The sequence below is a fragment of the Pan troglodytes genome, chromosome 23, assembly GCF_028858775.2.
Source record: "Pan troglodytes isolate AG18354 chromosome 23, NHGRI_mPanTro3-v2.0_pri, whole genome shotgun sequence".
In the NCBI taxonomy this organism is placed as follows: domain Eukaryota; kingdom Metazoa; phylum Chordata; class Mammalia; order Primates; family Hominidae; genus Pan; species Pan troglodytes.
The window spans coordinates 20,392,969-20,420,050 of record NC_086016.1 but is presented as its reverse complement, the minus strand read 5'-3'; the positions used below and the strand labels follow the sequence as shown (position 1 = coordinate 20,420,050).

At 40.8% G+C, this 27,082-nt stretch overlaps 1 protein-coding gene across 1 annotated transcript in view; it reads right to left on the bottom strand.

Annotated features, from left to right (window-relative positions):
* Window positions 1-27,082, bottom strand: part of BCL2L13 (BCL2 like 13) — a 90,861-nt gene that overhangs the window by 24,310 nt on the left and 39,469 nt on the right. Inside the window, 4 exon segments of the mRNA XM_063807715.1 lie at window positions 2,568-2,711; window positions 8,748-8,817; window positions 15,789-15,945; window positions 21,814-21,921. Of these exon segments, the coding sequence (XP_063663785.1) occupies window positions 2,568-2,711; window positions 8,748-8,817; window positions 15,789-15,945; window positions 21,814-21,921 (479 nt within the window).

Here is a 27,082-nt window from a genome sequence, read left to right as displayed (position 1 = left end):
ATAAGCCATGTCATATGTACAGTTTAACTATGTTTCAGGAATAAACAAAATTCATGATATTTTAGTAACTCACAGTGTATTTATAGAATGAAAAGTTCTCTATCAAAACACACTTTTCACTGGGAAAAATAAATAAAATTGACAAATGGATCTACACAAAGTAAACATTAACTTTGGTAGATTTCAGTGTAGTTCATAACAAGCATATTTGCCCTTATTCCCCCAGAGCTGCTCAACTAAGAATTTTTAAAATACTTTAACTGAGATTTTATTATGTTGACATTTGTTTCTCATTCCACATCATCTTCAGCCACACCCAGATGATTTTTGTATTTTTAGTAGAGATGAGGTCTCACCATGTTGGCCAGGATGGTCTCAAACTCCTGACCTCAGGTGATCCGCCTGCCTTGGCCTCCCAAAGTGCTGGGATTATAGGCATAAGCCACTGCACCCGGCCTAATATCTTAGTTTTAAACACAAGCAAATGGAGAGCTTAGACCGAACAATGTGAAATACAGATTGGACATTCAAATTTAGAGATAAAACACATTTGAAATATTAATGAAGGCCAGGTGCAGTGGCTCATGCCTGTAATCCCAGTACTTTGGGAGGCCTAAGTGGGTGGATCACTTGAGGCCAGGAGTTTGAGACCAGCCTGCCAACATGGCGAAGCCCTATCTCTACTAAAAATACAAAAAGTAGCTGGTCATGGTGGCACACACCTGTAATCTCTGCTACTCAGGAGGCTGAGGCACAAGAATAGCTTGAACCTGGGAGGCGGAGGCTGCAGTGGGCTGCAATTGCGCACTGCACTCAAGCCAGGATGACAGAGCAAGACTGTTTCAAAAAAAAGGAAGTATTAATGAACTAGTTATCCATGCAGTAGATCTTTTCTTTTGGCACAGATACTGGAGTTGAGTAATATACTTACTTTCTCTGTAACAAATTACAATCACCAAACAAACCTTGATGTACTACATCATCATAAAACTGAAAGTTGAGAAGAGAGTGCATAATATTCCCTACATTTTTCTTCCCTTGTTGTAAAGCACCATATGGGATAAGTGGCAGTTAACCTGGGATGTCTCCTGGCTATCATACAAACCATACACTACAATGGCCAAAGGTTTTAAAAAGTACTAAAGTAGGAAGACAACAATAACAATAAATTGTCACAATTCTTATTTTTAAGAACAGCTCAAAAAATATTTTTATTTTCCTAAGACAAATGTTCAGGATTTTATTCAGTAAGCATTTACCAAGCACGTAAACCTAGGATGTTCGATATTAGTATCCATAGTAATTAAATTTACATATTTTAAAAATTAACTCAAACCCTCAGATGCATAGTGGCTAAAAAACAATAATGAGTAGTATACTTTATGAAAAGTACTCTCTCTACAGAATCACTGACTGTTGGGCAAATTACAACAAATAAACTTAAAAACCATTTCTAGGCCCAAAGAAAGAAAGAGAGTCCGCATAAATGTCCAGGGGTCAATAATTACAACTTTTAGTCACCTACAATTGACAGAACTAAAGGGAAAATGGAAAATCTACCACCATAGTAGCAAATCGAACATGTCTCTCTTAGTAAATAATTAGACAAAATAATTGGAAATGACTGAAAGATTTAAAATACGTATTACTAAGACTGATTAAATGTAAATGGACACGTACAGACTTCTGCACCAACCATTAGAGAATATATGTTCTGAAACATACATAAAAATATACATGTGTGTATATACATATACATATGTGTGTGTGTGTATATATATATATATTTTGTTGTTGTTGTTGTTGTTGCTGTGTTGCCCAGGCTGGAATGCAGTGGTGCCATCTTGGCTCACTGCAACCTCTGCCTCCCGGGTTCAAGTGATTCTCCTGCCTTGGCCTCCTGAGTAGCTGGGATTACAGGCACATGCCACCAAACCCAGTTAATTTTTTGTATTTTTTTGTACAGATGGGGTTTCGTCATGTTGACCAGGCTGGTCTTGAACTCCTGACCTCAGGTGATTCACCCACCTCAGCCTCCCAAAGCACTGGGATTACAGATGTGCACCACTGCACCCAGCCCTATATATATATTTTTTAAATTGATCATGATAGTAGGCTATAACTCAAGTTTCAATGCCATGATGGTCGTGCTTTCTGATGAAACAGAATTAAATTAGTAATTGAAAACAAAATTTTTAAACCTGTAAGTATTTAGAAATTAAAAAATACATTTCTAAGTAATTCAAGGGTCAAAGAACATATAAGGAAAATTTATAAACAACTGAACCAACTGAATAATAATAATTACATATCAAAAAGTATGGGATACAGCACGGCACAGTGGTGGGCACCTATAGTCCCAGCCTGTGCTCTTGGCTATTCAGGACCTGAGGCAGGATCACTTGAGCCCAGGAGTTTGAGACCGAAGCCTGCCATGATAGTGCCAGCAATTAAGACACTGCACTCCAGCCCGGGTAACACAGCAAGAACCCATCTCTTAAGAAAAACAAGAACAACAAACCTAAATTTTTTTCAAGAAAATATTTTTAATATATAACAGCTCATACCCAGCCACCTTGCTGAATGATGTACTCTGCCGAATAGTCCTCCAGATATGTCACGCCAAACTGCAGCAGTGCGCTCAAAGGTTCTTGACCACGTCTTGTCAATTCCAAAAGCATTTGTCGTAGCAAAACCAGAGGCACCAAAATCTTCAATGCAAAGATGAGAGAATAAAAAACCACACTGAAATTCTTATAATGTGTTTTATATGTTCAACTACTAGAAAATTATATTTAAATGCATCATTAAGGTATTTTTATTTTCATTATATAAAGGAAATAAAACAGTAACTTCTATTAGGATTTTTCGGAATACTGCATGTAGGTTTTATACAATAGGCAGGTAGAAATAGTTATTGAAAATAATTAGGCATGTGTGTGCATGTATGTGTGTGACAGAAATAACATATATAGAAGGAAATTCACTGATGCATTATTAATTAATTAATTTCTTTTTCCTTTTTTTTTTTTTTTGAGATGGAGTCTCGCTCTTTCGTCCAGGCAGTGGCACAGTCTTGGCTCACTGCAGCCTCTGCCTCCCAGGTTCAAGCGATTCTCTGCTCAGCCTCCTGAGTAGCTGGGATTACAAGTGTACGCCATGATGCCTGGCTAATTTTTGTATTTTTAGTAGAGACGGGGTTTCACCATGTTGGCCAGGCTGGTCTCAAACTCCTGGCCTCAAGTGATCTGCCCACCTCGGCCTCCCAAAGTGCTGGGATTATAGGCGTGTGCCACCACGCCCAGCCTGAAGCATTATTTATAACAGCAGAAAACTAGAAAAACAACCCAACAGGGACTAGTTAAATAAATTATTGCCATCCAGTAAAATATATAGTTGTTAAAAAGACTTAGATTGCTTACTACCCAATCACCACGATTTACTTTAAGTGAAAAAAAGGCAAGTTATAGAAGAATACATACAGTACCATTTGTGTAATAAAAACATATACACATATATATGTCTATATAATCCTACAGGGTCTCCAGAAAAATACGCAAGAAACTGGTAATAGTGGTTGCCTAAAAGGAAGGGAACTAGGTGACTGGCAACAAGGATGAGAGAAAACTTTTATTTTTCAAAGCATATCTTTCTGTACTTTTTTGCATTTTGTACCATGTGCTTTTATTATTTGAAAATAAGAACTTTTAAAAATTAAGAGCTATCTTGTAAAACTCATCAAAAGTCAAACATAAAAGATGCCATTACAATCTATACCTAATAACCATGTGGCTCAATACTTAAAAGTCGTCAAAAATTACAACAGAAACTAACTAGAGTCCCTGTCTTCCCTTAAAAAAAAAATGCATATTGAAAAAAACTAAGTATTCAGGTAGCCATCTGCATGCAATCTCTTTTGTCTAAAACATCAAGAGGTCCATATGCCTGCAAAAGGAATGCAAAAGGAAATGAAACCAATTCCATTTGCTTGTTAGTAGACTGCCAAGGAAATAACTGAGGGACGACAAAATACTTCTGCAGGAGGACAAACAAAAAACAATGAGTTTATATTTCAAACTAATATTCCTTGGCTTCTAAAGAAAGGAAGAGAAAGCAGCCCTGGGGGAATCTCTATCAAAATCTGAAAGGAAGCATGCAATGAACACATAATATCTTTACTTCTTGACATTCTAAAGGCACTCCAGCCCAAAATATATTGAAAACTCCTTCTTAACAATGATGGAGTAGTATAGGGCTATAAAGAAGAATACATTAGGCATTTCCTCAAATAAGAAAACTTATACTATTAAACAAACAAACAAAAAACTGTTTATATTTTGCCTCAGGTAGAAGCAGGTAAGGAGTGGCTTATGAACCAGTGGTGCTAACCTGTATATCAACTTAAAGGCCCGGGATGTTCTGGACTTCAAAACATTCTAATTTCCCATAATAATCCACAATAATATAACATTTTAAAGTTATTCATGTTTAAGCTCTATTACCTCTTGGGGAAATGAGTTGTAAATATTTTATGCTTGTTATACAAAATACCACTTAGTTTTATTTGTTCCAAATTTAACTCTTTCATATACCGAAAAGCAGACACCCTAGTTTTACTATGTAAGAATGTAGTGATAAATCTGCAATTCTCTTTCACTCCTGGAAGAGGAGTGAAAAGCCTCATTCACTAGACTTCCAGTCTGAAATCCACTATTCTCTTATTCTGTTTTTCATATGGCCATTGCTCCATTGCAATGCAAAGTGATCCATTTGATCACTTAAGTTCCCTTTTCTGGATCTTCCCTATTCCAGTATCTTTCTTGAAACGCAGTAACCACAGTGCAGAAACGTCATTTTTCAGGACGGACATTTTCTATGCGGTTGGTAATATGCTTCTTGGTGGTACATGCTATGTCAGATGATTCGTTTTTTTTCCCTTCATTCCTCATACAGTTATTAAATGACTACCATATACCAGGCTTACCTATTTGGCATGCTATCTTCAGGGACCTGTATGATGACGTCCAAGGCCACTGTACCGTTTAGATTGTCTTTAAGCAGCTAAATCCTAAGAGGATTTACACATAATCCTACACACAAAGCTCCATGAGTTAATTCTACAACTGACCTCCATCAACTTGACATTTTACTATCCACAAGAATTTTACATAATCTGTACAACTGATTTTTTTTGGACTCTCATCTCCCACATTACTTTTTTTAAATGTTAAAACAAAACTAGATCCCCAGGCATCCACTCCTAGAAGAACCCACGATTCACATGTCTAGGTCTAAAAAGTCAGCAAATAGTTTTATCTTTGATTCTTTCTCAAAAGTCATTTCCTTACTGGATAACAGTAATCCCCACATCATATATAATTTTTTTTCTTCAATTGTTTTTGCAATGAAATGCTAAAGTATTTTTGACCATCAAAACAGATTACCTCCACTGGCTTACCTTTATCCACACACTCATTTAATCTCCTGACATCTCTTCGTACACTATGTGGTCTCTTTGTTTAACAGGTTAGACCTACTTAAATTTAGGGACATTATCCTTTTATTAAATAATATATGAGCTTGCTTGGTGTAGAAATGAAGCGTACTAATTTATAGTTCTGAGAGTCCCTTTCATTACAATGAATATTTATGATAACAGTGACATATTTTGCTCTACCAATCTATTTAACCCTTCTGTGACTTAACAGTCCTAATAAAAATCATATTCTACAAATTTTATCTGTACTGAATTCATTGATTAGGTTTGTCTTTGATTTGTGTGCTTCAAAATACAATGTAAGAGACAACCAGATATTATATGTCACCCAGTGTGATGCAATAGGAAATAGATAAAACCACCCATTAGGTATTCTTGCCAAAAAGATTGAACCTGAATCTGATCAGGAAGGAAATACAGACACAGAAGAACATGTTAAGTAACATCTCAGTGATATAGTCAATAAAACCCAGAAATGAGAACATTTTACAGGAAAAATAACTTGTAACTGAATTAAAGAGAGGAAAAAAGAGGGAGGATAAGTCTACATATTAAAAGAGACTTCAATCACATATTATATTACTCCATTTATTTGAAATGTCCAGAAAAGACAAATTCATTAAGACAGAAAGTAGAGTCATTGTTGTCGGGGGCTGGGAGGAGCAGGAAAGAAAATGGGGAGTAACTACTAACAGGTGGAGTGACTACTAATAGGTATGGGCTTTCTTTTCTTTTTTTTCTGAGACAGTCTGGCTCTGTTGCCCAGGCTGGAATACAGTGGCATGATCTCGGCTCACTGCAACCTCCACCTCCCAGGCTCAAGCCATCCTCTCACCTCAGCCTCCCAAATAGCTCGGCTTGGAATACAGGTGCACGCCACCATGTACGGCTTTTTTTTTTTTTTTTAGAGACAGGGTCTTGCTATGTTGCCCAGGCTGGTCTCAAACTCCTGGGCGTAAGTGATCCTCCTGCCTTGGCCTCCTAAAATGCTGGGATTACAGGTGTGAGCTACTGTACTGCATCCAGCCCTTTATAAAATCTATTTCAGGCCAGGTAGGGTGGCTCATGCCTGTAATCCCATCACTTTGGGAGGCCAACAGAGGCAGATCACCTGAGGTCAGGAGTTTGAGACCAGCCTGGCCAACATGGCAAGACCCTGTCTCTACTAAAAGTACAAAAATTAGCTGGGCATAGTGGTGGGCACCTGCAAGCCCAGCTACTTGGGAGGTTGAGGCAGGAGAATTGCTTGAACCCGGAAGGGAAAGGCTGCAGTGAGTGAGCCGAGATTGCACCACTGCACTCCAGGCCTGGACAACAAAGCGAGACTCCAACTTGAAAAAAAAAAAGGCCAGGCACAGTGGCTCACACTTGTAATCCCAGCAATTTGGGAGGTTGAGGTGAGCAGCGGATCACAAGGTCAGGGTTGGAGACCAGCCTGGCCAACACAGTGAAACCCCATCTCTACTAAGAATACAAAAATTAGCTGGGCAAGGTGGCGGGTGCCTATAATCCCAGCTATTTGGGAGAATCGCTTGAACCTGGGAGGCGGAGGTTGCAGTGAGCCAAGATCAAGCCACTGCACTCTGGCCTGGGTGACAGAGTTAGACTCTGTCTCAAAATAAATAAATAAATAAAATAAGTCTATTTCAAATGTCTGTATCAGAGAGAATATTTTCTCTTATTCCAAAAAAACAAACGAGGCAAATAGATATCTTAACAAATTATGTACCGATAGGTAACATACTAATACTCTGTTAATAGTGACTATTTGAGAATAAGGTCCCATGTGTTAAAGCTAATATAATAGCTGCTGTTTACTGAGCTTTACTATGGTGCCTGGTAATATGCTTAATAAGTACTGAACATGTATTATCTCATTTAATTCTAATAAAACTTATGAGACTAGTATTATTGTTTCCCATTTCACAAACGAGAAAACTAAGATTCAGAGAGCTTCCTATAACAAACCTGCATATACACGTCCCCTGAATCTAAAATAAAAGTTGAAATTTTATTTTTTTTTGAGACGGAGTTTCACTTTTGTTGCCCAGGCTGGAATGCAGTGGCGCAATCTTGGCTCACCACAACCTCCAACTCCCGGGTTTAAGCAATTCTCCTGCCTCAGCCTCCTGAGTAGCTGAGACTACAGGCATGCGCCACCATGCCCAGCTAATTTTGTATTTTTAGTAGAGATGGCGTTTCTCCACGTTGGTCAGGCTGGTTGCAAACTCTCAACCTCAGGTGATCCGCCCACCTCGGCCTCCCAAAGTGATGGGATTACAGGCATGAGCCACTGCACCCGGCCGAAATTTTTTTTTTTTTTAAAGAGAACCTGCCCACAGACATATATCCAGTCCATGGCAAAGCTAAAATCTGAAACAAGTTTGGTTATGTACCTAATATACATCAATTAGGTACATAAGGTCACATGTCTGACTCATGACAAACAATTCCAAATAGAGGTAGGTGTCTGTAAAAGTAACTGTCCTGAATTTTCTCATCTCTAGCACTGTATCCCTCAGGGCTGCCCTTCTTTCTCATACTGCACTAAGCCACCCTATACTGCATCCCCCTATACCCTGCCTTCTCAAGGTGCTAAGTAGATAATACAGTCTAAGATAGTAGATAAGCAATATGTACAGTAGAAAAAACAGAAGCTAGAATCAGATCTTAGCTCTAGTGTTGGTTCCAATATTGACTGGTCAAGGGATTCTAGGCAAGTCATTTAACTTTTCTTTCTGATTACCTACCTAACTAGCTAAGTAATAAACAAGACCTAATAAAATCCATTTTGTCTTCTGCAAAGGATGGTTGGGATGCTCAAATGGTATGTGACACGAGACACTGTGTAAGTTATAAAACATAAATGGTATTATTCATCTAAGAGAACAGGAAGAGGCTACCTCCCAAGTGAAGTCTGTATTCTTTTTCCCCAAGACACACTCACATGTTAATAAATATATAACCATCTGGAGATAAATGTTATGTCTAACACAGAGAAATGAAGAAATGATGGGAAAATTGGGACAGAAAGGAAGGGGCCATACTATAGGACACATAATTTTGAGCCAAGCAGGACCTTGCAACATTAATCAAAAAACCAGTTTAACCAAAAATATCCCCTTAACATAGATTTGTGCATTAAAGAATGAGCTCTAACAGTTTTCTGCTGATGATGCTAGCAATTCCTCCTATGTCTTATCATTAACACACTAAAATCTTTTAAGAGAAAAGATCATTGTGATGATACCTTATTCCAGCCGCTGGCATGAACTGTGGTCTCCAGTGTACATTCCCGAAATGCCTGATATGTCACTGGCCTGTAGAGATTTTTTTAAAAGTCTGTGTCACAAAGAAGGAAAATTCTATATTTCCAGATGAATACATATACAGTCACTACTCTGTTGAACTTTTTGCTAAACTGACAAGGATTATTCAACATACTGTTTTGTACAAGACGTGGCTTTTCACACTAGTATGCACTTTTTTCAAGCATTCTATAAGCTGTGATGCATGCCTGGGAAATAGTTAATAACATAGCAAGATAAATGTATATTCTAGTAATTTTTTTGTAACTGCTTGGAACTTACAGGATAGGATTTTTATGCTGCAAAGAAATACCTGAATTATTAATACAGGATAAAATAATAACAAAAATGATCTCATTAGCACAATGAAAACCAGAATTTTAACTTTTTTTAAAGGTAAAAAATCTAAAATATTTTAAAACTAAAGAGACATGTCACTGGAAGACTTTTCATATTGAGGAGACAAGAGTTGAAATAAATATCGCAATAAATTGAGTCCACTTTTTAAATTTTTAATTAAAAAAAATTTTTTTGGCCGGGCATGGTGGCTCATGCCTGTAATCCCAGCACTTTGAGAGGCCGAGGCAGGTGGATCACGAAGTCAGGAGATCAAGACTATCCTGGCCAACATGGTGAAACCCCGTCTCTACTAAAATGCAAAAAATTAGCCAGGCGTGATGGTGTGTGCCTGTAGTCCCAGCAACTCGGGAGGCTAAGGCAGGGGAATCGCTTGAACCAGGGAGGCGGAGATTGCAGTGAGCCGAGATCGCACCACTGCACTCCAGTGTTGGGAGTTTACAAGAAACGAAGGCTCAGGGAAGGCTGAACGTTATCATGCCAGATTTAACTATTGGCATGAATATTTTGGTCTTTCCTTCTTCCTGAGTATCCAGGAAAGTACATTTTCCAGCCCCTTGCAGTTAAGCAGGGCCATGTGGTTAGCCCAGCCAATGAAATGTGGGTGGAAGTGATGGGTGCCACTTCCTGGCTGAAGCAGGAAGAGACTTTCTGTAATTATCCAGTCTCTTTCTCTTTTTTGCCCTGATGGTGGTAGACGAGGCTGTGTTGAGGTCCTGGAACCATAAGTTCCAAGTGGTTCCTCGCATTGCTACGTGGCCACACCTGTAGCAGATTTGCATGACGCCAAAGGAACTTTTCTCTCGTGAAGTCACTGAGATTGAGGGATTGCAGCAAATCTCAGCCTACCTCAATTAATACATCCTACAGCTAGGAAGTGGTGTGGCTGGGATTTGAACTCAGATCTCTCTGACCACAGACTGAAAACAGAATCAGGGAAGACGGTTGTAGATTCAGGGACACACATTTTCCCCACCACCTGCATTTTAACATTTTGAAATCAGGTTTCATCTGATAATCAATGGCACCTCACCACAGTTGTTGGCCTGTTGAATGTTAAGATTCTGACACATGCCATGACAATGTCTCAATGTCACATGTAGCTAATGAGCATTAGAAACGTAGCCAGTGTGCTGAAAGTATAATATACACACTAGATTTCAATGAGGAAGAAAAAACAATCTAAAATAGCTCAATAATTTTTTGTACTGAATACATGTTGAAATATTTGCACTGGTGACAGTGCAAGACTCCGTCTCAAAAAAAAAAAAAAATTTTTTTTTTTTTAAATGGAGTCACCTATGTTGCCCAGGATGGTCTCAAACTCCTTGGGCCCAACTGATGCCTCCTACCTCAGCCTCAGTGCTAGCTGGGATTACAGGCCTGTCCCACCACCCCTAGCTGGAGTCCTATTTTTAACTTGGAGTGTTATGATACAAGGGTAGAGAGACAAGCCTTTCTGATTATTTCTATGTAAGTCCTAGTCATACCAAAAACTCGAATCATTGATAACACTCACTCATTTGTTGAGTGACTTCAAGTACTTTATTTAAAGCACAGTTTCATGCATAAATTTTAAAAACAAAAGACTTGGGGACCAAGTAACATATGAAGGCATCAATTGTTCAGATAATAGATTTAAAATTAAAAAAATCTATTAATTAAAAATTAATAGATTAAAAATTTACCTTCCCTCCTTTTAGGCAAAGTATTAACAAACATGTTAAGAAAGAATGGGCTGGGTGCAGTGGCTCACGCCTGTAATCCCAACACTTTGGGAGGCCAAGGCGGGTGGATCACTTGAGGTCAGGAATTCAAGATCAGCCTGACCAACATGGTGAAACCCGTCTCTACTAAAAATACAAAAATTAGAAAAAAAAAATACAAAAATTAGCCTGGTGTGGTGGCACTCGCCTCTAATCCCAGCTGCTCAGGAGGCTGAGGCAGGAGAATGGCTTGAACCCAGGAGGTGGAGGTTGCAGTTGAGCCGAGACTGCGCCACTGCACTTCAGTCTGGGCAACAAGAGCGAAACTCCATCTCAAATTAAAAAAAAAAAAGAAAAGAAGGAAGAGAAGGAGTCTTGCTTTTGCAGAGTTTTAAAATCCCACCCCAGCCAGGTGCTGTGGCTCACGCCTGTAATCCCGGCACTTTGGGAGGCTGAGGTGGGTGGATCACCTGAGGTCAGGAGTTCAAGACCAGCCTGGCCAACCCGGTGAAACTATGTCTCTACTAAAAATACAAAAATTAGCTGGGCGTGTTGGCGCATGCCTGTAATCCCAGCTACTCAGGAGACTGAGGCTGGAGAATTGCTTGAACCCGGGAGGCGGAAGTTGTAGTGAGCCGAGATTGCACCACTGCACTCCAGCCTGGGTGACAGAGCGAGACTCCGTCTCCAAAAAAAAAAAAAAAAACAAACACTAAATAAATAAATAAATAAATAAACTACCCCAAAGGCATTTTTCTGCTCTGTCCACTGTGACCTATGACTTCCTTAGTTTAAGAATATTTAAGATTGATAATAGCTACCACTTACTGGTAGCTTATTATGTTAGGTTTTAATATTTTATATATTTATATTTTATATTACATATTACTATATCACATATTTGGAAACCAAAGCTCAGAAAAGCTAAGAAATTATCCCAAACCCACATAGCCGGAAAGCAGCAAGGCAGGAATTCACACTCAGATCTGGTATCAAAGGCCATTATACTACTCCCATTTCAAGTTAAGATTCTGACACATGCCATGACAATGTCTCGATGTCACATGTGGCTAATGAGCATTAGAAACGTGGCCAGTGTGCTGAAAGTATAATATACACACTAGATTTCAATGAGGAAGAAAAAACAATCCAAAATAGCTCAATAATTTTTTGTACTGAATACATGTTGAAATATTTTAGATGTACTGGGCTAAATAAAATATTAAAAATTTTAAATTTCATTTTATTTTTTACTTGGCTGCTAGTTTTTATTACATATTAAAACTACATTATATGTGACTTGCATTGAATTGCACTGGTCTAGATATTTCATAAAAGAATCCTGATGACACAGGCATCATTCTTTCACCTAAGTCTATATCAAATCAATACTACAGTGATGCTGAAAGGAAATGAGATACTAGAGATGGCCTCTGTAATGATGAAATGTATACAGCATATACTATCTTCCTGGCATCACCTTCCCATTAAAGTGAGCCTAGTACTTTTCAGATGCCTTGGGCTAAGTAGCAGATTCGTGTAAACCTTGAACTTCAGCAGATACTACACAGTCTACCTACCTATAGTCTCCCTGAAGCTTTACTTGCATATATCAGTCCCCTCACTTCCTTTCCTGAACTGTTTGGTGCTGCTGGGGGTCACAGTAGTCCTTACTGGTTGTTTGTCTACGAGGCTAAAGTATTTTAGCATCGTTCTGAATGAAACATGATTTGAAACATCATATACACAGACATACATGCACAAAAAATGCAGCAGATTAAAACATTCAAAGGAAATCAAATACATAGAAAAGTAAGTAGCTAAATAACCAATCCTACATAGTGAGCTATTAGAATAGAGCAAAGAAGAAAAGAGCAGGGCAGGATATCTTTTTGAAACAGCTGTTGTTCTTCTGTAAGAAGGGTTCAGCAATAACTTCCTACATTAACAAAACCTTTTGGAGGAATCAGTGGTATTTTCTACCTTACGATACTGCCTTCAACGTTTATAATACTTCTAGTTTATGTAGTTTATCATCCATTAGTTATTTTCAAGGTACTAGTAACAGAGCTTAAAACTTCTAAAAACAGATTTCTGAAAAAAGAAAGAGACCTGACTTTGATACATAACCAATTTCAAAAATAATTCTCTCAAGATTTGGGAAAAAAATAAACATTCGTCCAAGCCAATTCTCCTTTAAATAGAATTTGCTGTGAGAAGACATCAATTTTTCCTGTAGATCACAAAAAGGACTTCAGAAACAATACTTTTAAAAACTTACATAACACTGTTTTTTGAAGAGCTTATACTACACCATAAAGTTAAAATTAACACGTGGAGAATTGAAATATTAAGGGTGACATGGTTTGCTCCAAGCCAAAGTCTGTATCAAATTTGGAAAAAGATTCTTTTTTTTTGTTTTTGAGACAGAGTCTTGCTCTGTCACCCAGGCTGGAGTGCAGTGGTGCAATCTCGGCTCACTGCAAGCTCCGCCTCCCAGGTTCACACCATTCTCCTGCCTCAGCCTCCTGAGTGGCTGGGACTACAGGCACCCGCCACCACGCTGGGCTAATTTTTTGTATTTTTAGTAGAGACGGGGTTTCACTGTGTTAGCCAGGATGGTCTCAATCTCCTGACCTCGTGATCCGCCCGCCTCGGCCTCCCAAAGTGCTGGGATTACAGGCGTGAGCCACCGCACCCGGCCAGGAAAAAGATTCTTTTAAAAGTCTGCACCTTTCACTTCATTATTTCACTCCTGGTCCAGATAACTTTTACATTTTTGTGGAGAGAGGAGTGAAGCAGCAAATTTCTTTCTTCAAGTCTTACATGTAACCTCAGAATATAAAATATATGAAAGTACACGTGCTCTGGTTAAGAAAAGTGGGAAAATAAATAAATAAGGCTAGGTACAATGGCTCACACCCGTAATCTTAGCACTCTGGGGAGGCTGAGGTGGGAGAGTTGCTTGAGGCCAGGGTAACTAAGACTAGTCTGGGTAACATAGTGAGACCCTGTCTCTACAAAAAATTTAAAATAAATAAATAAAAAAGAAAGAAGAGTGGAGAGGCCCTAATGAGCTTAACCCACTTACTATCCCTCACTTCTTCAGGACCCCTGCAGCACCTCTATGCCTAAGGCTCCATAGAACACTTTTTGAAAACAACTGCTGTAAATCCAAATTTCCTGTGTAAGTTTTATTTCCCAATACCCATATACTTCTCTCCATATTTATATTTAAATTTTACTATATATTAGGTTAAGAAAATCCAAATACGACTTTTTTAATTTTTATTTTTAGAGACAAGGTCTTGCTCTGTTGCCCAGGCTGGAGTGCCACAGTGGTGTGATCATAGCTTACTGCAGCCTCAAACTATTGGGCTCAAGTGAACCTCCCACCTCAGCCTCCCAAGTGGCTGGGACTACAGGAACATGCCATCACACTGGCTAATTTTCTAAACATTTTTTTTGTAGAGACAGGGTCTGGCTATATTGCCCAGGCTGGTCTTTAACTCCTGGCCTCAAGCAATCCTCCCGCCTGGACCTCCCAAAGTACTGAGATTACCAAATACGATTTCATTTCACTGTTTAAGCATAATTAGTATTTTTACATTTGCTCATTTCACAATACTACGCAACAAAAAATCAAATTCTCCTAAAACCCAAATTACTTTCTTCTAACAAATGGTAATCAATATATACTTTGCTTACAGGAAAATAAAAAAAAATTTTTTTTCTTTCAGATGGAGTCTCCCTCTGTCATGCAGGCTGGAGTGCAATGGCATGATCTCAGCTCACTGCAAGCTCCGCCTCCTGGGTTCAAGCGATACTCCTGCCTCAGCCTCCCGAGTAGCTGGGATTATAGGCACCTGCCACCATGCTCAGCTAATTTTTGTATTTTTACTAGAGATGGGGTTTCACCATGTTGGCCAGGCTGGTCTCCAACTCCTGACTTCCAGTGATACCTCCACCTCGTCCTCCCAAAGTGCTGGGATTACAGGCTGATTTTTAATATTTACAATAAATGATTTGGTTCTATTTTAATACTTTCCTTATTACTAGCTTCTTGCCTTTAGCTTTAATATGGTCAGAACCATAGCTAGGAGAGAAGTTCCTTCTATAAGAATGTAGAAGCAGTTCCATTGGCAGATGTGCAACCCTAAAGTTGAGCAACCTCTGGGATACAGATATAACGGTTTTTTGGTTTTTTTTTTTTTTTTTTTGAGATGGAGTCTCGCTCTGTCACCCAGGCTGCAGTGCAGTGGCAGGATCTCGGCTCACTGCAACCTCTGCCTCCCGGGTTCAAGTGATTCTCCTCCCTCAGTCTCTCGAGTAGCTGGGACTAGAGGCATGCGCCACCATGCCCGGCTAAGTTTTATATTTTTAGTAGAGACGAGGTTTCACCATATTGGCCAGGCTGGTCTTGAACTCCTGACCTCATAATCCGCCCACCTCGGCCTCCCAAAGTGCTGGGATTACAGGCGTGAGCCACCGCGCCCGGTCAATAAAATGTTAAATACAGAATTCTAAAATACAGATATAATGTTAATCCCACATTACAACGCACAAAACGCTAGCCATTATATTTATGTCACCACTAGAGGAAATGGCAGTAAAAAGTGGTCGGGGGAAGTGAAATAGCTTGTATTTACTACTTGGTAAAAGCATTCGTTGAAACCTGACAGCTCAACATATAAATACAAATTAACAAATCTATGTTGGAATAGCTAAATCACTCCTTTAAAGCAAAACTGTCATTCAAAACACAGAGATGCTTTGGGAAAGAAAATGAAGAAAATGTAAAGAAAAGTGAGAAAAGAAGTGACACTGTTCACCTAAAACACAGCCCTAACCAATCCAGTGCTGCATGAGAGATCCAGAGACTACTTAAAGAAGCACATCCCACTCAGCAGTGTAACTCACTGGCTCAGGAGCATTTGCAATGCTTTATGGAGAGGCTCTTTCAGTTCCTGGGACACTTTTTCTCCAAGATGGGCCAAGCAGTCTTCCATTGAGCTTTCTGGATTGGCAGGGCTGAACACTGGAGAAGTGTGACGGTCAAAGCCTGTGCTGGTGAAGGCTGAAGATAGGACAAAAGAAAAACCTAATATAATAAACAATATCTATAAAATTAGCTGGGTGTGGTGGCACATGCCTGTAATCCCAGCTACTCAGGAGGCTGAGGCAGGAGAATCACTTGAACCCAGGAGGCAGAGGTTGTGGTGAGCCAAGATCACGCCATTGCACTCCAGCCTGGGCAACAAGAGGGAAACTCCGTCTCAAAAAAAAAAATAATAATAATAATATCAAAAGTTGCGCTATAAAAGGCCACAGGATTAAGACACCCACTATTAGGAACAAGCTAATCATTACAAGCCACTTAAAAAGGTCAGATAATCATTGTGGACATTAATCTTTGTTGGCACGTAAACATTGATAGGTCATAAATTTAGAGGTTCTTTTAGGTTTTAATGAAAAAGCTTAGATTTAAGAGAAAAGAAACAACTAAACTGACATGTTATAATAAGCTAATCAATTTAGTTTATGATTACTGACCAACAAGTATAATAATGATAAATGAGAAGCAATTCCTGGCTCTATTATCCTTCTCTTAAAATTCTGTTTTTAAGATTTTGTTTTACATTTATAAAACTGGCACTTATATCAGATTCTAATCATCCTCAGAGGATGAGTCCATTGCTTTCATTTCCTTATTAAAATGAACTTTCAACCTTAATATGACTACACATGGATAAATTTTCAAACTATTATATGAAGATTATACAAACAAGTATAAAAGTTGAACCAGAAGCGGAGCACAGTGACCCATGCCTGTAATCCCAGCATTTTGGGAGGCTGAGGTGTGCAGATGGTTTGAGTCCAGGAGTTCGAGACCAGCCTGGGCAACATGGCAAAACCACATCTCTACTAAAAATACAAAACATTAAGGCTGGGCGCGGTGGCACATGCCTGTAATCCCAGCACTTTGGGAGGCCAAGGCTGGGCAGATCACCTGAGGTCAGGAGTTCGAGACCAGCTTGACCAACATGGGGAAACCCCGTCTCTACTAAAAATACAAAAATTAGCCAGGCGTGATGGTGCATGCCTGTAATCCCAGCTACTCAGGAGCCTGAGGCAGGAGAATTGCTTGAACCTGGGAGATAGAGGTTGCAGTGAGCCAAGATCGTGCCATTGCACTCTAGCCTGGGCAACAAGAGTGAAACTCCTTCTCAAAAAAAAAAAAAAAAAAGGGGCCGGGTGCAGTGGCTCACGCCTGTAATCCCAGCACTTTGGGAGGCTGAAGCGGGCAGATCACGAGGTCAGGAGATCGAGATCATCCTGGCTAACACGGTGAAACCCCGTCTCTACTAAAAATACAAAAAAATTAGCTGGGCCTGGTGGCGGGCGCCTGTAATCCCAGCTACTCAAGAGGCTGAGGCAGGAGAATGGTGTGAACCCAGGAGGCAGAACTTGCAGTAGGCCGAGACTGCGACACTGCACTCCAGCCTGGGTGACAGAGCGAGACTCTGGCTCAAAAAAAAAAGAAAATAATAATAATAATAATAATAATAATAATAATAATAGCTGGGTGCTGTGGCACACGCCTATAGTCCCAGCTACTTGGGGGCTGAAGTAGGAGGATCACTTGAGTCCAGGAAGTCAAGACTGCAGTGAGCCCTGATCATAACACTACACTCCAACCTGGGCAACAAAGTGAGACTCTGTCTCCCCAAAAAATAACCAAATTAATTAAATAAAAATAAAATAAAACTTGAATCCAGGAAAAGCAGTCATAACTTGTTGTAGAGACTTAACCATTCCCTAACTGCAGGAAGAGCAAGCAGAGTAACTTGTTTCAGAGTACAAATGCGATGCAAGGCATCAGCTACCAGGAAAGCAGGCCGCTTGCACCCACTCCCAAGATTTAGCCGTCATCTGTATAAAGTATTTATTGCATTAATCTAAGTACAAATGCGATGCAAGGCATCAGCTACCAGGAAAACAGGCCGCTTGCACCCACTCCCAAGATTTAGCCGTCATCTGTATAAAGTATTTATTGCATTAATCTAAGTACATATGCGATGCAAGGCATCAGCTACCAGGAAAACAGGCCGCTTGCACCCACTCCCAAGATTTAGCCGTCATCTGCATTAAGTATTTATTGCATTAATCTAACGCTTACTCCTATAAGGCTGCAAATTTTACTATAGAGTTAAGTATGTGTTTCTTTATAAAGTGCTTGCCTCCGAGAAAGATGCAAATGGCTGCAAAGTTCACAAATACTTTGTTGTTTGAGCAAGCTGGAGAGCATCCATTTTAATGGTCAAACTTAGATAATATGGGGTTCAATAAGTGAATGTATTTAAACCTTTTGTTACTCTCTTCTTCTTTCTACCTTTTGCCCATTTTACTATGCAGCAGTGCTGTTACCAGAATATACATGAAGAGAATCAGAAATTTAATCATTTCAAAATGTTGATAAAGAAATACAATGGTCGGGCATGGTGTTTCACACCGGTAATCCCAGCACTTTGGGAGGCCAAGGCGGGTGGATCACAAGGTCAGGAGATCGAGACCAGCCTGACCAACGTGGTGAAACCCCACCTCTACTAAAAATACAAAAATTAGCCAGGCATGGTGGCGGGCGCCTATAATCCCAGCTACTCAGGAGGCTGAGGCAGGAGAATCGCTTAAACTCAGGAGGCGGAGGTTGCAGTGAACTGAGATCGCACCACTGCACTCCAGCCTGGGTGACAAAGCGAGACTCCGTCTCAAAAAAAAAAGAAAAAAAAAGAAATATAAAAGACAAGACTAACATTAGGTTTCAGGATTATTTGTACATTTCTTTTTTTTTAAAATGGTCTCACTCTGTCACCCAGCCTGGAGTACAGTGGCATGATCTTGGCTCACTACAACCTATGCTTCCTGGGTTCAAGAGATTCTCATGCCTTAGCCTCCCAGGTAGCTGGAATTACAGGTGTGCACCACCATGCCTGGCTAATTTTTTTGTATTTTTATAGAGGCAGGGTTTCACCATGTTGGCTGGGGTCATCTCAAACTCCTGGCCTCAAGTGATCCACCCGCTTCAGCCTCCCAAAGTGCTGGGACTACAGGCACCGCACCTGGTCTCGGGATTATTTGTACATTTCTATCTGTATTTTTTCTCTACTAACGAGGAACTTGAGTTATAAACATAATTTATAATTTTGATCATTAAAAATTATTGGGCAGGCTGGGTACGGTGGCTCAGGCCTGTAATCCCAGCACTTTGGGAGGCTGAGGTGGGCGGGTCACGAGGTCAGGAGATCAAGAACATCCTGGCTAACATGGTGAAACCCCGTCTCTACTAAAAATTACCAAAAGATTAGCTGGGTGTGGTGGTGGGCGCTGTAGCCCCAGCTACTCAGGAGGCTGAGGCAGGAGAATGGCGTGAAGCCAGGAGGCGGAGCTTGCAGTGAGTCGAGATCCCGCCACTGCACTCCAGCTGGGCAACAGAGCGAGACTTTGTCTCAAAAAAAAAAAAAAAAAAAGAAAAAGAAAAAATTATTGGGCAATATATGTCCACACAAAAACTTGCACAAGAATATTCACAGCAGCATTATACATAATAGTAAACAAGTAGAAACAACCTAAATTTCCATTAACTAATGAATGAATAAACAAAATATGGCACATCCACACAGTGGAATATTATTTGACTGTAAAAAGTAATGAAGTACTGATACATGCTACAACATGGATGACCCTTGAAAACATTATGCTAAGTCGGCCAGGTGCAGTTGTTCACGCCTGTAATCCCAGCACTCTGGGAGGCCGAGACAGGTGGATCATTTGAGGTCAGGAGTTGGAGACCAGCCTGGCCAATATGGTGAAACCCCGTCTCTACTAAAAACAAAAATTAGCTGGGCGTGGTGGTGGGTACCTGTAATCCCAGCTATTCAAGAGGCTGAGGCTGGAGAATTGCTTGAACCTTAAAGTTGGAGGTTGCAGTGAGCCCAGATCATGCCACTGCATGCCAGCCTGTGCAACAGAGCAAGGCGATGTCTTAAAAAACAGCAACAACAACAAAAATACATTATGCTAAGTAAAAAATGCCAGTCACAAAAGACCACATAGTGGCCAGGCGCAGTGGATCACGCCTTTAATCCCAGCACTCTGGGAGACTGAGGTGGGCGGATCACCTGAGGTCAGGAGTTCGAGACCAGCCTGAGCAACATGGAGAAACCTTGTCTCTATTAAACGTACAAAAAATTACAGGCCGGGCGTGGTGGCTCATGCCTGTAATCCCAGCACTTTGGGAGGCCAAGGCGGGCAGAAAACAAGGTCAGGAGATCAACGAGACCATCCTGGCTAACACGCTGAAACCCCGTCTCTACTAAAAATACAAAAAATTAGTCAGGTGTGGTGGCAGGCACCTGTAGTCCCAGCTACTCGGGAGGCTGAGGCAGGAGAATGGCCTGAACCCAGGAGGCGGAGCTTGCAGTGAGCCAAGATCCTGCCACCGCACTCCAGCCTGGGCAAAGAGCCAGACTCTGTCAAAAAAAAAAAAAAAAATACAAAAAATTAGCCAGGTGTGGTGGCGCATACCTGTAATCCTGGCTACTCGGGAGGCTGAGACAGGAGAATCATTTGAACCTGGGAGATGGAGGTTGCGGTGGGCCGAGATGGTGCCACTGCACTCCAGCCTGGGCAATGAGAGCGAAACTGCATCTCAAAACACCACCACATAGTGAACTATTCTATTTATGTATATTTCCAGAATAGGCAAATCAATAAAAACAGAATGGAGATCAGTGGGTGCCTGGTGTGGGGTGGGGTTGGGGCCTGGGGCTAGTGGGAATGGGAAGTGGCTGCTAATGTGTATTGTGTTTCTTTAAGGAGGACTGAAAGTGTTCTAAATTTAGATCATGGTGATAAATTCTGTGAATACACTACAACCACTGAATTGTACTTTATTATTATTATTATTATTTGTTTAATAAATAGAGACATGGTCTCCCTATGTTGCCCAGTGTGGTTTTGAACTCAGGGGCTCAAGCAACCCTCCTGAGGCCTTGGCCTCCCAAAGTGCTAGAATTACAGGCATGAGTCCCTGTGCCCAGACTGAACTGGACCTTTTAAATGGGTGAATTTTATGGTATGTAAAATATATCTCAATAAAGTTGTAAAAATATATTTATATCATTGGGCAAGATGTTCAATGCAGCATTACCTATGGAAGACAAAACCGGAAATAATGCAAATGCTGTGTAGTCGTCGTCCAGTGAAAAAAGGAATAATAATCCAAATGCTCCCCTCAATAACAAGGGAACAGGCCAGGCATGGTGGCTTACACCTGTAATCCCAGTGCTCACTACTGCACTCCAGCCTGGGCGACAGAGCAAGACCCTGTCTCTGAAATAGTAATAATAATAATAATAATAATAATAATGGAATGACTGAGTAAAAACATTTATTCAGTGAATGAAATTTCATGCAGTTAGTAACTATTTTTAAAGTTTATGTTGTAATGTTAAGTGCAAAATAAAATGGCTATAAAGTTGAATGTACATTATAATTAGTTATCTATAGTATATATGTATGCAAAAATAAAAGCGTATGCTTACTTTTTCCTTTTTATGTCGTTATTACTTATAAAGGTAATATTAAATACAAATCAAACCATAGTGAATGGAAAGAACCTTAACATGATCATTTATCCGATACTTAACATGAGAAACTGCTACATCTAACCTGTTAGGTATAGTTGGGGAACTTCCATCAACATATCCTCCAGGAAAGAAAAAAGGCTACCTTCTAGTTTTACCCTTATAAACTTCTACCAATGTATAATTGGTGTAAGTTGTTAACTGTTGAGAATACCCCACTGTAAAAATCAAATTAAACCAACAGTAAACCATAACAAACACAATCTGCTTATTAACTAGAAAAATAAGAATAAACAGACCTTCAGAAATTTCTTTGTCCAGAGATTTTAGCTCTTCCTCAATTTCAGTTTTAACTTTTAATAAAATTTCTTGATCCAGAGATTGTGAAGCTATATCTAGTTGAACCCCTGAAAGCAACAAAAAAGGTTATTATTGAAAGAGGGAGAGAGAAACCATTAGAATATAATAGCACTTTTTTTTTTTTTTTTTGAGACGGAGTCTCGCACTGTCACTGGGGCTGGAGTGCAATGGCATGATCTCCGCTCACTGCAACCTCTGCCTCCTAGGTTCAAGCGATTCTCCTGCCTCAGCCTCCCAAGTAACTGGGATTATAGGCGCCTGCCACCACGCCTGGCTAATTTTTTTGTATTTTTAGTAGAGACAGGTTTCACTATGTTGGCCAGGCTGGTCTCGAACTCCTGACCTTGTGATCCGCCTGCCTCGGCCTCCCAAAGTGCTGGGATTTCAGGCGTAAGCCACCGCACCCGGCCCTACAATAGCAATTTGTTAAGCCAAAAAATGCAAAATCAAAATTCATTATCAAAATTAGGGACGGTAGGAAATCCTTTTTGCAATAATTAAAAAACAAAAATCAAAAACAACCTTTAGTAGAAATATTTGGGCCTATGGATTGAGAGTGAGTCAGTCTCCACCTTTCCAGATGTTTCTGCCAGAAACAGGGAAATTGAGCTGAATCTTCAGAAACACATTAACTCAAGAGGAGGTTGGGAAAGATGTATCAGTAAGTCGGGCCAGTCCTCTCTTTTTGTAGACAATGTATCCTTTTTAAAAAGTATGAAGATGGAATATGATAAAAACAAAAAGAATTCATGTTATTAATATTTCAGTGGTGGTGGGAGATGTCCATTCCCCCCACTTCAAATTATATAGATCCCTAATTGTATCTCACTTTTGGACACATTTTTAGATGATATACTTCTAGCATTTTATACATGCTTTGTAATTTTCTTTCTTTTCTTCCCCCAACCCTGCCCATAACAGTTAGTTGACTGCTGCTTAAGTCCACAAAGCACACAACTGAGGCTAAAATTCCACCACTGTGGGCATAACGATTTCTTTGTACCAATCACATTAGATTTATGAGTTATGCTCATCACCAGTCTCTCATGCTTATTACTGGTTAATTCTATTTTGCTACTAAGTTTTCTAAATACGGCAAGATAATTATTTATCTTTGCAAGTACTAAGGTACAAAAAAAGATACTGCTGAAGCCTGAAAGCAGTACCTCTGTCATTTGACAGTCCAATTTCACCCAAGTTAGTTTTAGTGATAACAATACACAATAATGGCTAATATCAAGTGCTGGGGGCACTATACTAAGCACTTTGTATGTACATGTACGTACGTATGTATGTATGTGTATATACACATATGCTCATTAAATGCTCATAACAACCCTTTGAGATAGGTATTACTATTATCCTCAGTTTGCAGGTGAAAAACCAAGACACAGGGAAGAAATGTGACCAAGGGTGCACCAACAGCAGAGCTCAGACACAAACCCAGGCAGTCAACTTTCAGGGTCTGGGCCCTAACCCCTGCACAATGTCGCCTCTCGCCATTCTTGCAAGCATGGACTATATTAAATCAAACACCCCAAAGTCCAGGCCTGCCTCTATGACAGTGATCACAGCACAGCAGTTCTTGTTCTTGGGCTTTTTGAGATTTCAGGCTCTTAAGAGAATGTCAATAAAATAATGGTCCCTCCTCCCACAATGTTTGGCAAGCAATTTTAGGGCATTCATGGACCCTCTCAGGACCTCTATAAGCCTTGGTTTAAACTCTTTACTAACTACCATCTAATTTTCCTTTTTTTTTTTTTTTTCAGAAGGAGTCTCGCTCTGTCCCCCAGGCTGGAGTACAGTGGCGCAAGCTCTGCCCACTGTAAGCTCCGCCTCCCAGATTCACGCCATTCTCCTGCTCCCAAGTAGCTGGGACTACAGGCGCCCGCCACCACACCCGCCTAATTTTTTGTATTTTTAGTAGAGACGGGGTTTCAGCGTGTTAGCCAGGATGGTCTCGATCTCCTGGCCCCGTGATCCACCTGCCTCGGCCTCCCAAAGTGCTGGGATTACAGGTGTGAGCCACTGCGCCCAGCCCATCTAATTCTCCTTCTTTCCCCCTCCCTGAATCCACATACTCACACCCACTGCATAATATAGTCCTCTTTCATTTGGCTAATGTACTACAGTTTTGTACTATTGGGTAACCTGACTTAATGAGCAGTGGCCAATGATCACCAACCACTAAAAGGCTCCAGGAGACAGATCAAGACGAGTAATCGCGGGGCATGGAGGTGAGACAGAGTAGGAAATGGGACTTGGCCCCACCCCACTAATGTGTTTTTCCATACGTTCTCAGTGACCGCCACACCCTACAGCACCACCCCAACTGGCACCATACCTGCTGACCAGACCTCGCAGGTATGGTATGAAGAAACTATAGGCAGCAGCCTGCCATAAATCTTACTCAAGGGAGTGAGCTCTACCACTCACACGAGCTCAAGGACAATGACCAATCCTAATCACCAGCCTCACTATAATACTAAAATCACCACCCAGGAAGACGCTTATCTGCCACTTTCTGATCATGTGTTAGCACGATTCCTTACCGTGTCTGCACTCCACCCCACACACGTAGTGATGCTCACTTACCTCGTGAATCATGCATGCCACCCTCCTTAAGACATCGCAATGCACTCCCCTCGGAGAGCCAGCTGGAGAACCCTTCCTCCTGTGCTGTCTCCCTTATGTCCAACCTTTCTAGGTATGAGTCTTTTTTTTTTTTTTTTTGAGACAGAGTCTCGCTGTGTCCCAGGCTGGAGTGCAGTGCAGTGGCTTGATCTCGGCTCACTGCAAGCTCCACCTCCCGGGTTCATGCCATTCTCCTGCCTCAACCTCCCGAATAGCTGGGACTAAGGCGCCCGACACCATGCCCCGCTAATTTTTTGTATTTTTAGTAGAGATGGGGTTTCACCGTGTTAGCCAGGATGGTCTTGATCTCCTGACCTCGTGATCCGCCCGCCTCGGCCTCCCAAAGTGTTGGGATTACAGGCGTGAGCCACCGTGCCCAGCCTTTTTTTTTTTTTTTTTTTTGAGAGAGTTACGCCCTTGTTGCCCAGGCTGGAGTGCAATCGCACAATCTCGGCTGACTGCAACCTCCGCCCCCCGGGGTTCAAGCAATTCTCCTGCCTCACCCTCCCGAGTAGCTGGAATTACAAGTGCCTGCCAACACGCCCGGCTAATTTTTTGTATTTTTAGTAGAGATGGTGCTTCATCATGTTGGCCAGGCTGATCTCGAACTCCTGACCTCAGGTGATCTGCCCGCCCCAGCCTCCCAAAGTGCTGGGATTACAGGCGTGAGCCACCGTGCCTGGCCCATAAGTCTTAATATAGCCTTGTCTGGGAAACTTGCTTGGCCTTGTGTCAATTTCTATTACACAGGAGCCTAAGAACCTGTGGTTGGTAGTAAGGGGAAAAAACGAACAAAGAAAACATTTGTATCCAGAGACTAGAACATAAAGGAGACCAAAACGTTTCTCCTGAATTCAAAGTGGGCAAATTTGGGGGTAAAACAGCACAGTTCCTTTTAAAGCTTTAAAAGCTTATATAAAAAGCTCAAGTTCTCCCTACATTGCAAAAATATTCTTTGTTGAATAATTTTTTTTTCTTCTACTTTCAGGTGATTTCAGTACTACAGAGCATTTAAACAAAAAATTTAGGATAAAAAGAGCCAAACCAGCCAGGCACAGTGGCTCACGCCTGTAATCCCAGCACTTCAGGAGGCCAAGGCGGGCGGATCACCTGAGGTCAGGAGTTCAAGACCAGCCTGGCCAACATGGTGAAATCCCGTCTCTACTAAAAATACAAAAATTTGCTAGGCATGGTGGCAGGCGCCTGTAATCACAGCTACTCGGTAGGCTGAGGTGGGAGAATCACTTGAACCCAGGAGGCGGAGGCTGCGGTGAGCAGAGATCGCACCATTGCACTCCAGCCTGGGCCACAAGGGTGAAACTGTCTCAAAAAAAAAAAAAAAAAAAAAAAAAAGAGCCAAACCAATTGACATATGCAGCAGAATCCACATTCCCAGGACATGGGCCAGATTCACAATCACATCAATAATCCCAGCTTGTTTTTTAGCCAGAAGCATTCAGGGAAGTCAAGATAATTCAGAGTCATCCTAGGAATCTCACTCATTTCTGGAACTTAAATTCAGGCTTACCTGAACACCCAGAGGATGCTGAACTGTATACTTAGCAACTAACCTTCTGTTAGAGGAGAGTGGTTTTTCATTTCCCTAAAGACTTGAGATAAGTAACTTGTGGGGACAATGAAGCCCCTACCTGGGTGTGGGGGAAGGGCCCTGCAATCAACTATACTCCACCATGCAAGAATTTCAGCAGAAAAACCAAACAAGCAAACAAAAAGCAGCATGAACTGGGCCACTAAATTGCAGGTCTACCTACTATTCATTTATCCACTGAAGAAACACTGACTACCTGCTATTTATCAGGTATGTCCTGAAGCATCTACGTAGCACAAAAATGAGTAAGATTTGTCCAGCACATGAAACTATTTATATAGATTGGGGAAGTTCAGGAAGGGCAGGACAACAGCAAGCATTTACAAAGTACCTGTTATTTAACAGGCACGGTAGTAAACATTTCCTATGTGTTATTTCATTTAATTTCCAAGTCAACCTTATGAGGGATGAAATAATAGTTCCATTTGAAGATGAGGAAACTGAAGCTTGGATAGGTTCTACCACTACCATAAAGAAGTTATAATTGGAACTCTGGTGAGTCTGAGTACAAAATCGTTAATCCAGGCTGTGCTCTCGTCATCTTCTGGTTGGGTGGCTAGGAATGAAAGATCTCAGAAACATTTCTGACATGATTAAATAGTTAACAGAGAGCAGAAAGGTTGTCTATATCGGTGATACTGTCTTCTGACAGGGACTTTCATGTCCCCTTATTTAATCTTCACTTCAGTTGGGTGTGGTGCTCATGCCTGTAATCTCAGCACTTTGGGAGGCCGAGGCAGGAGGATTGTTTGAGCTTAGGAGTTCAAGAACAGCCTGCACAACATAGCTAGACCTTGTTTCTACGAAAAATAAAAAAAACTAGCTGAGCACAGTGGCATGTTCCCATCGTCCAAGATACTCGGGAGCCTGATGTGCGAAGATCACTTGAGCCTGGGAGGTCGAGGCTGCTGTGAGCCATGACTGCACCACTGCACTTCAGCACTTCTATATATTTTATGTTTCTA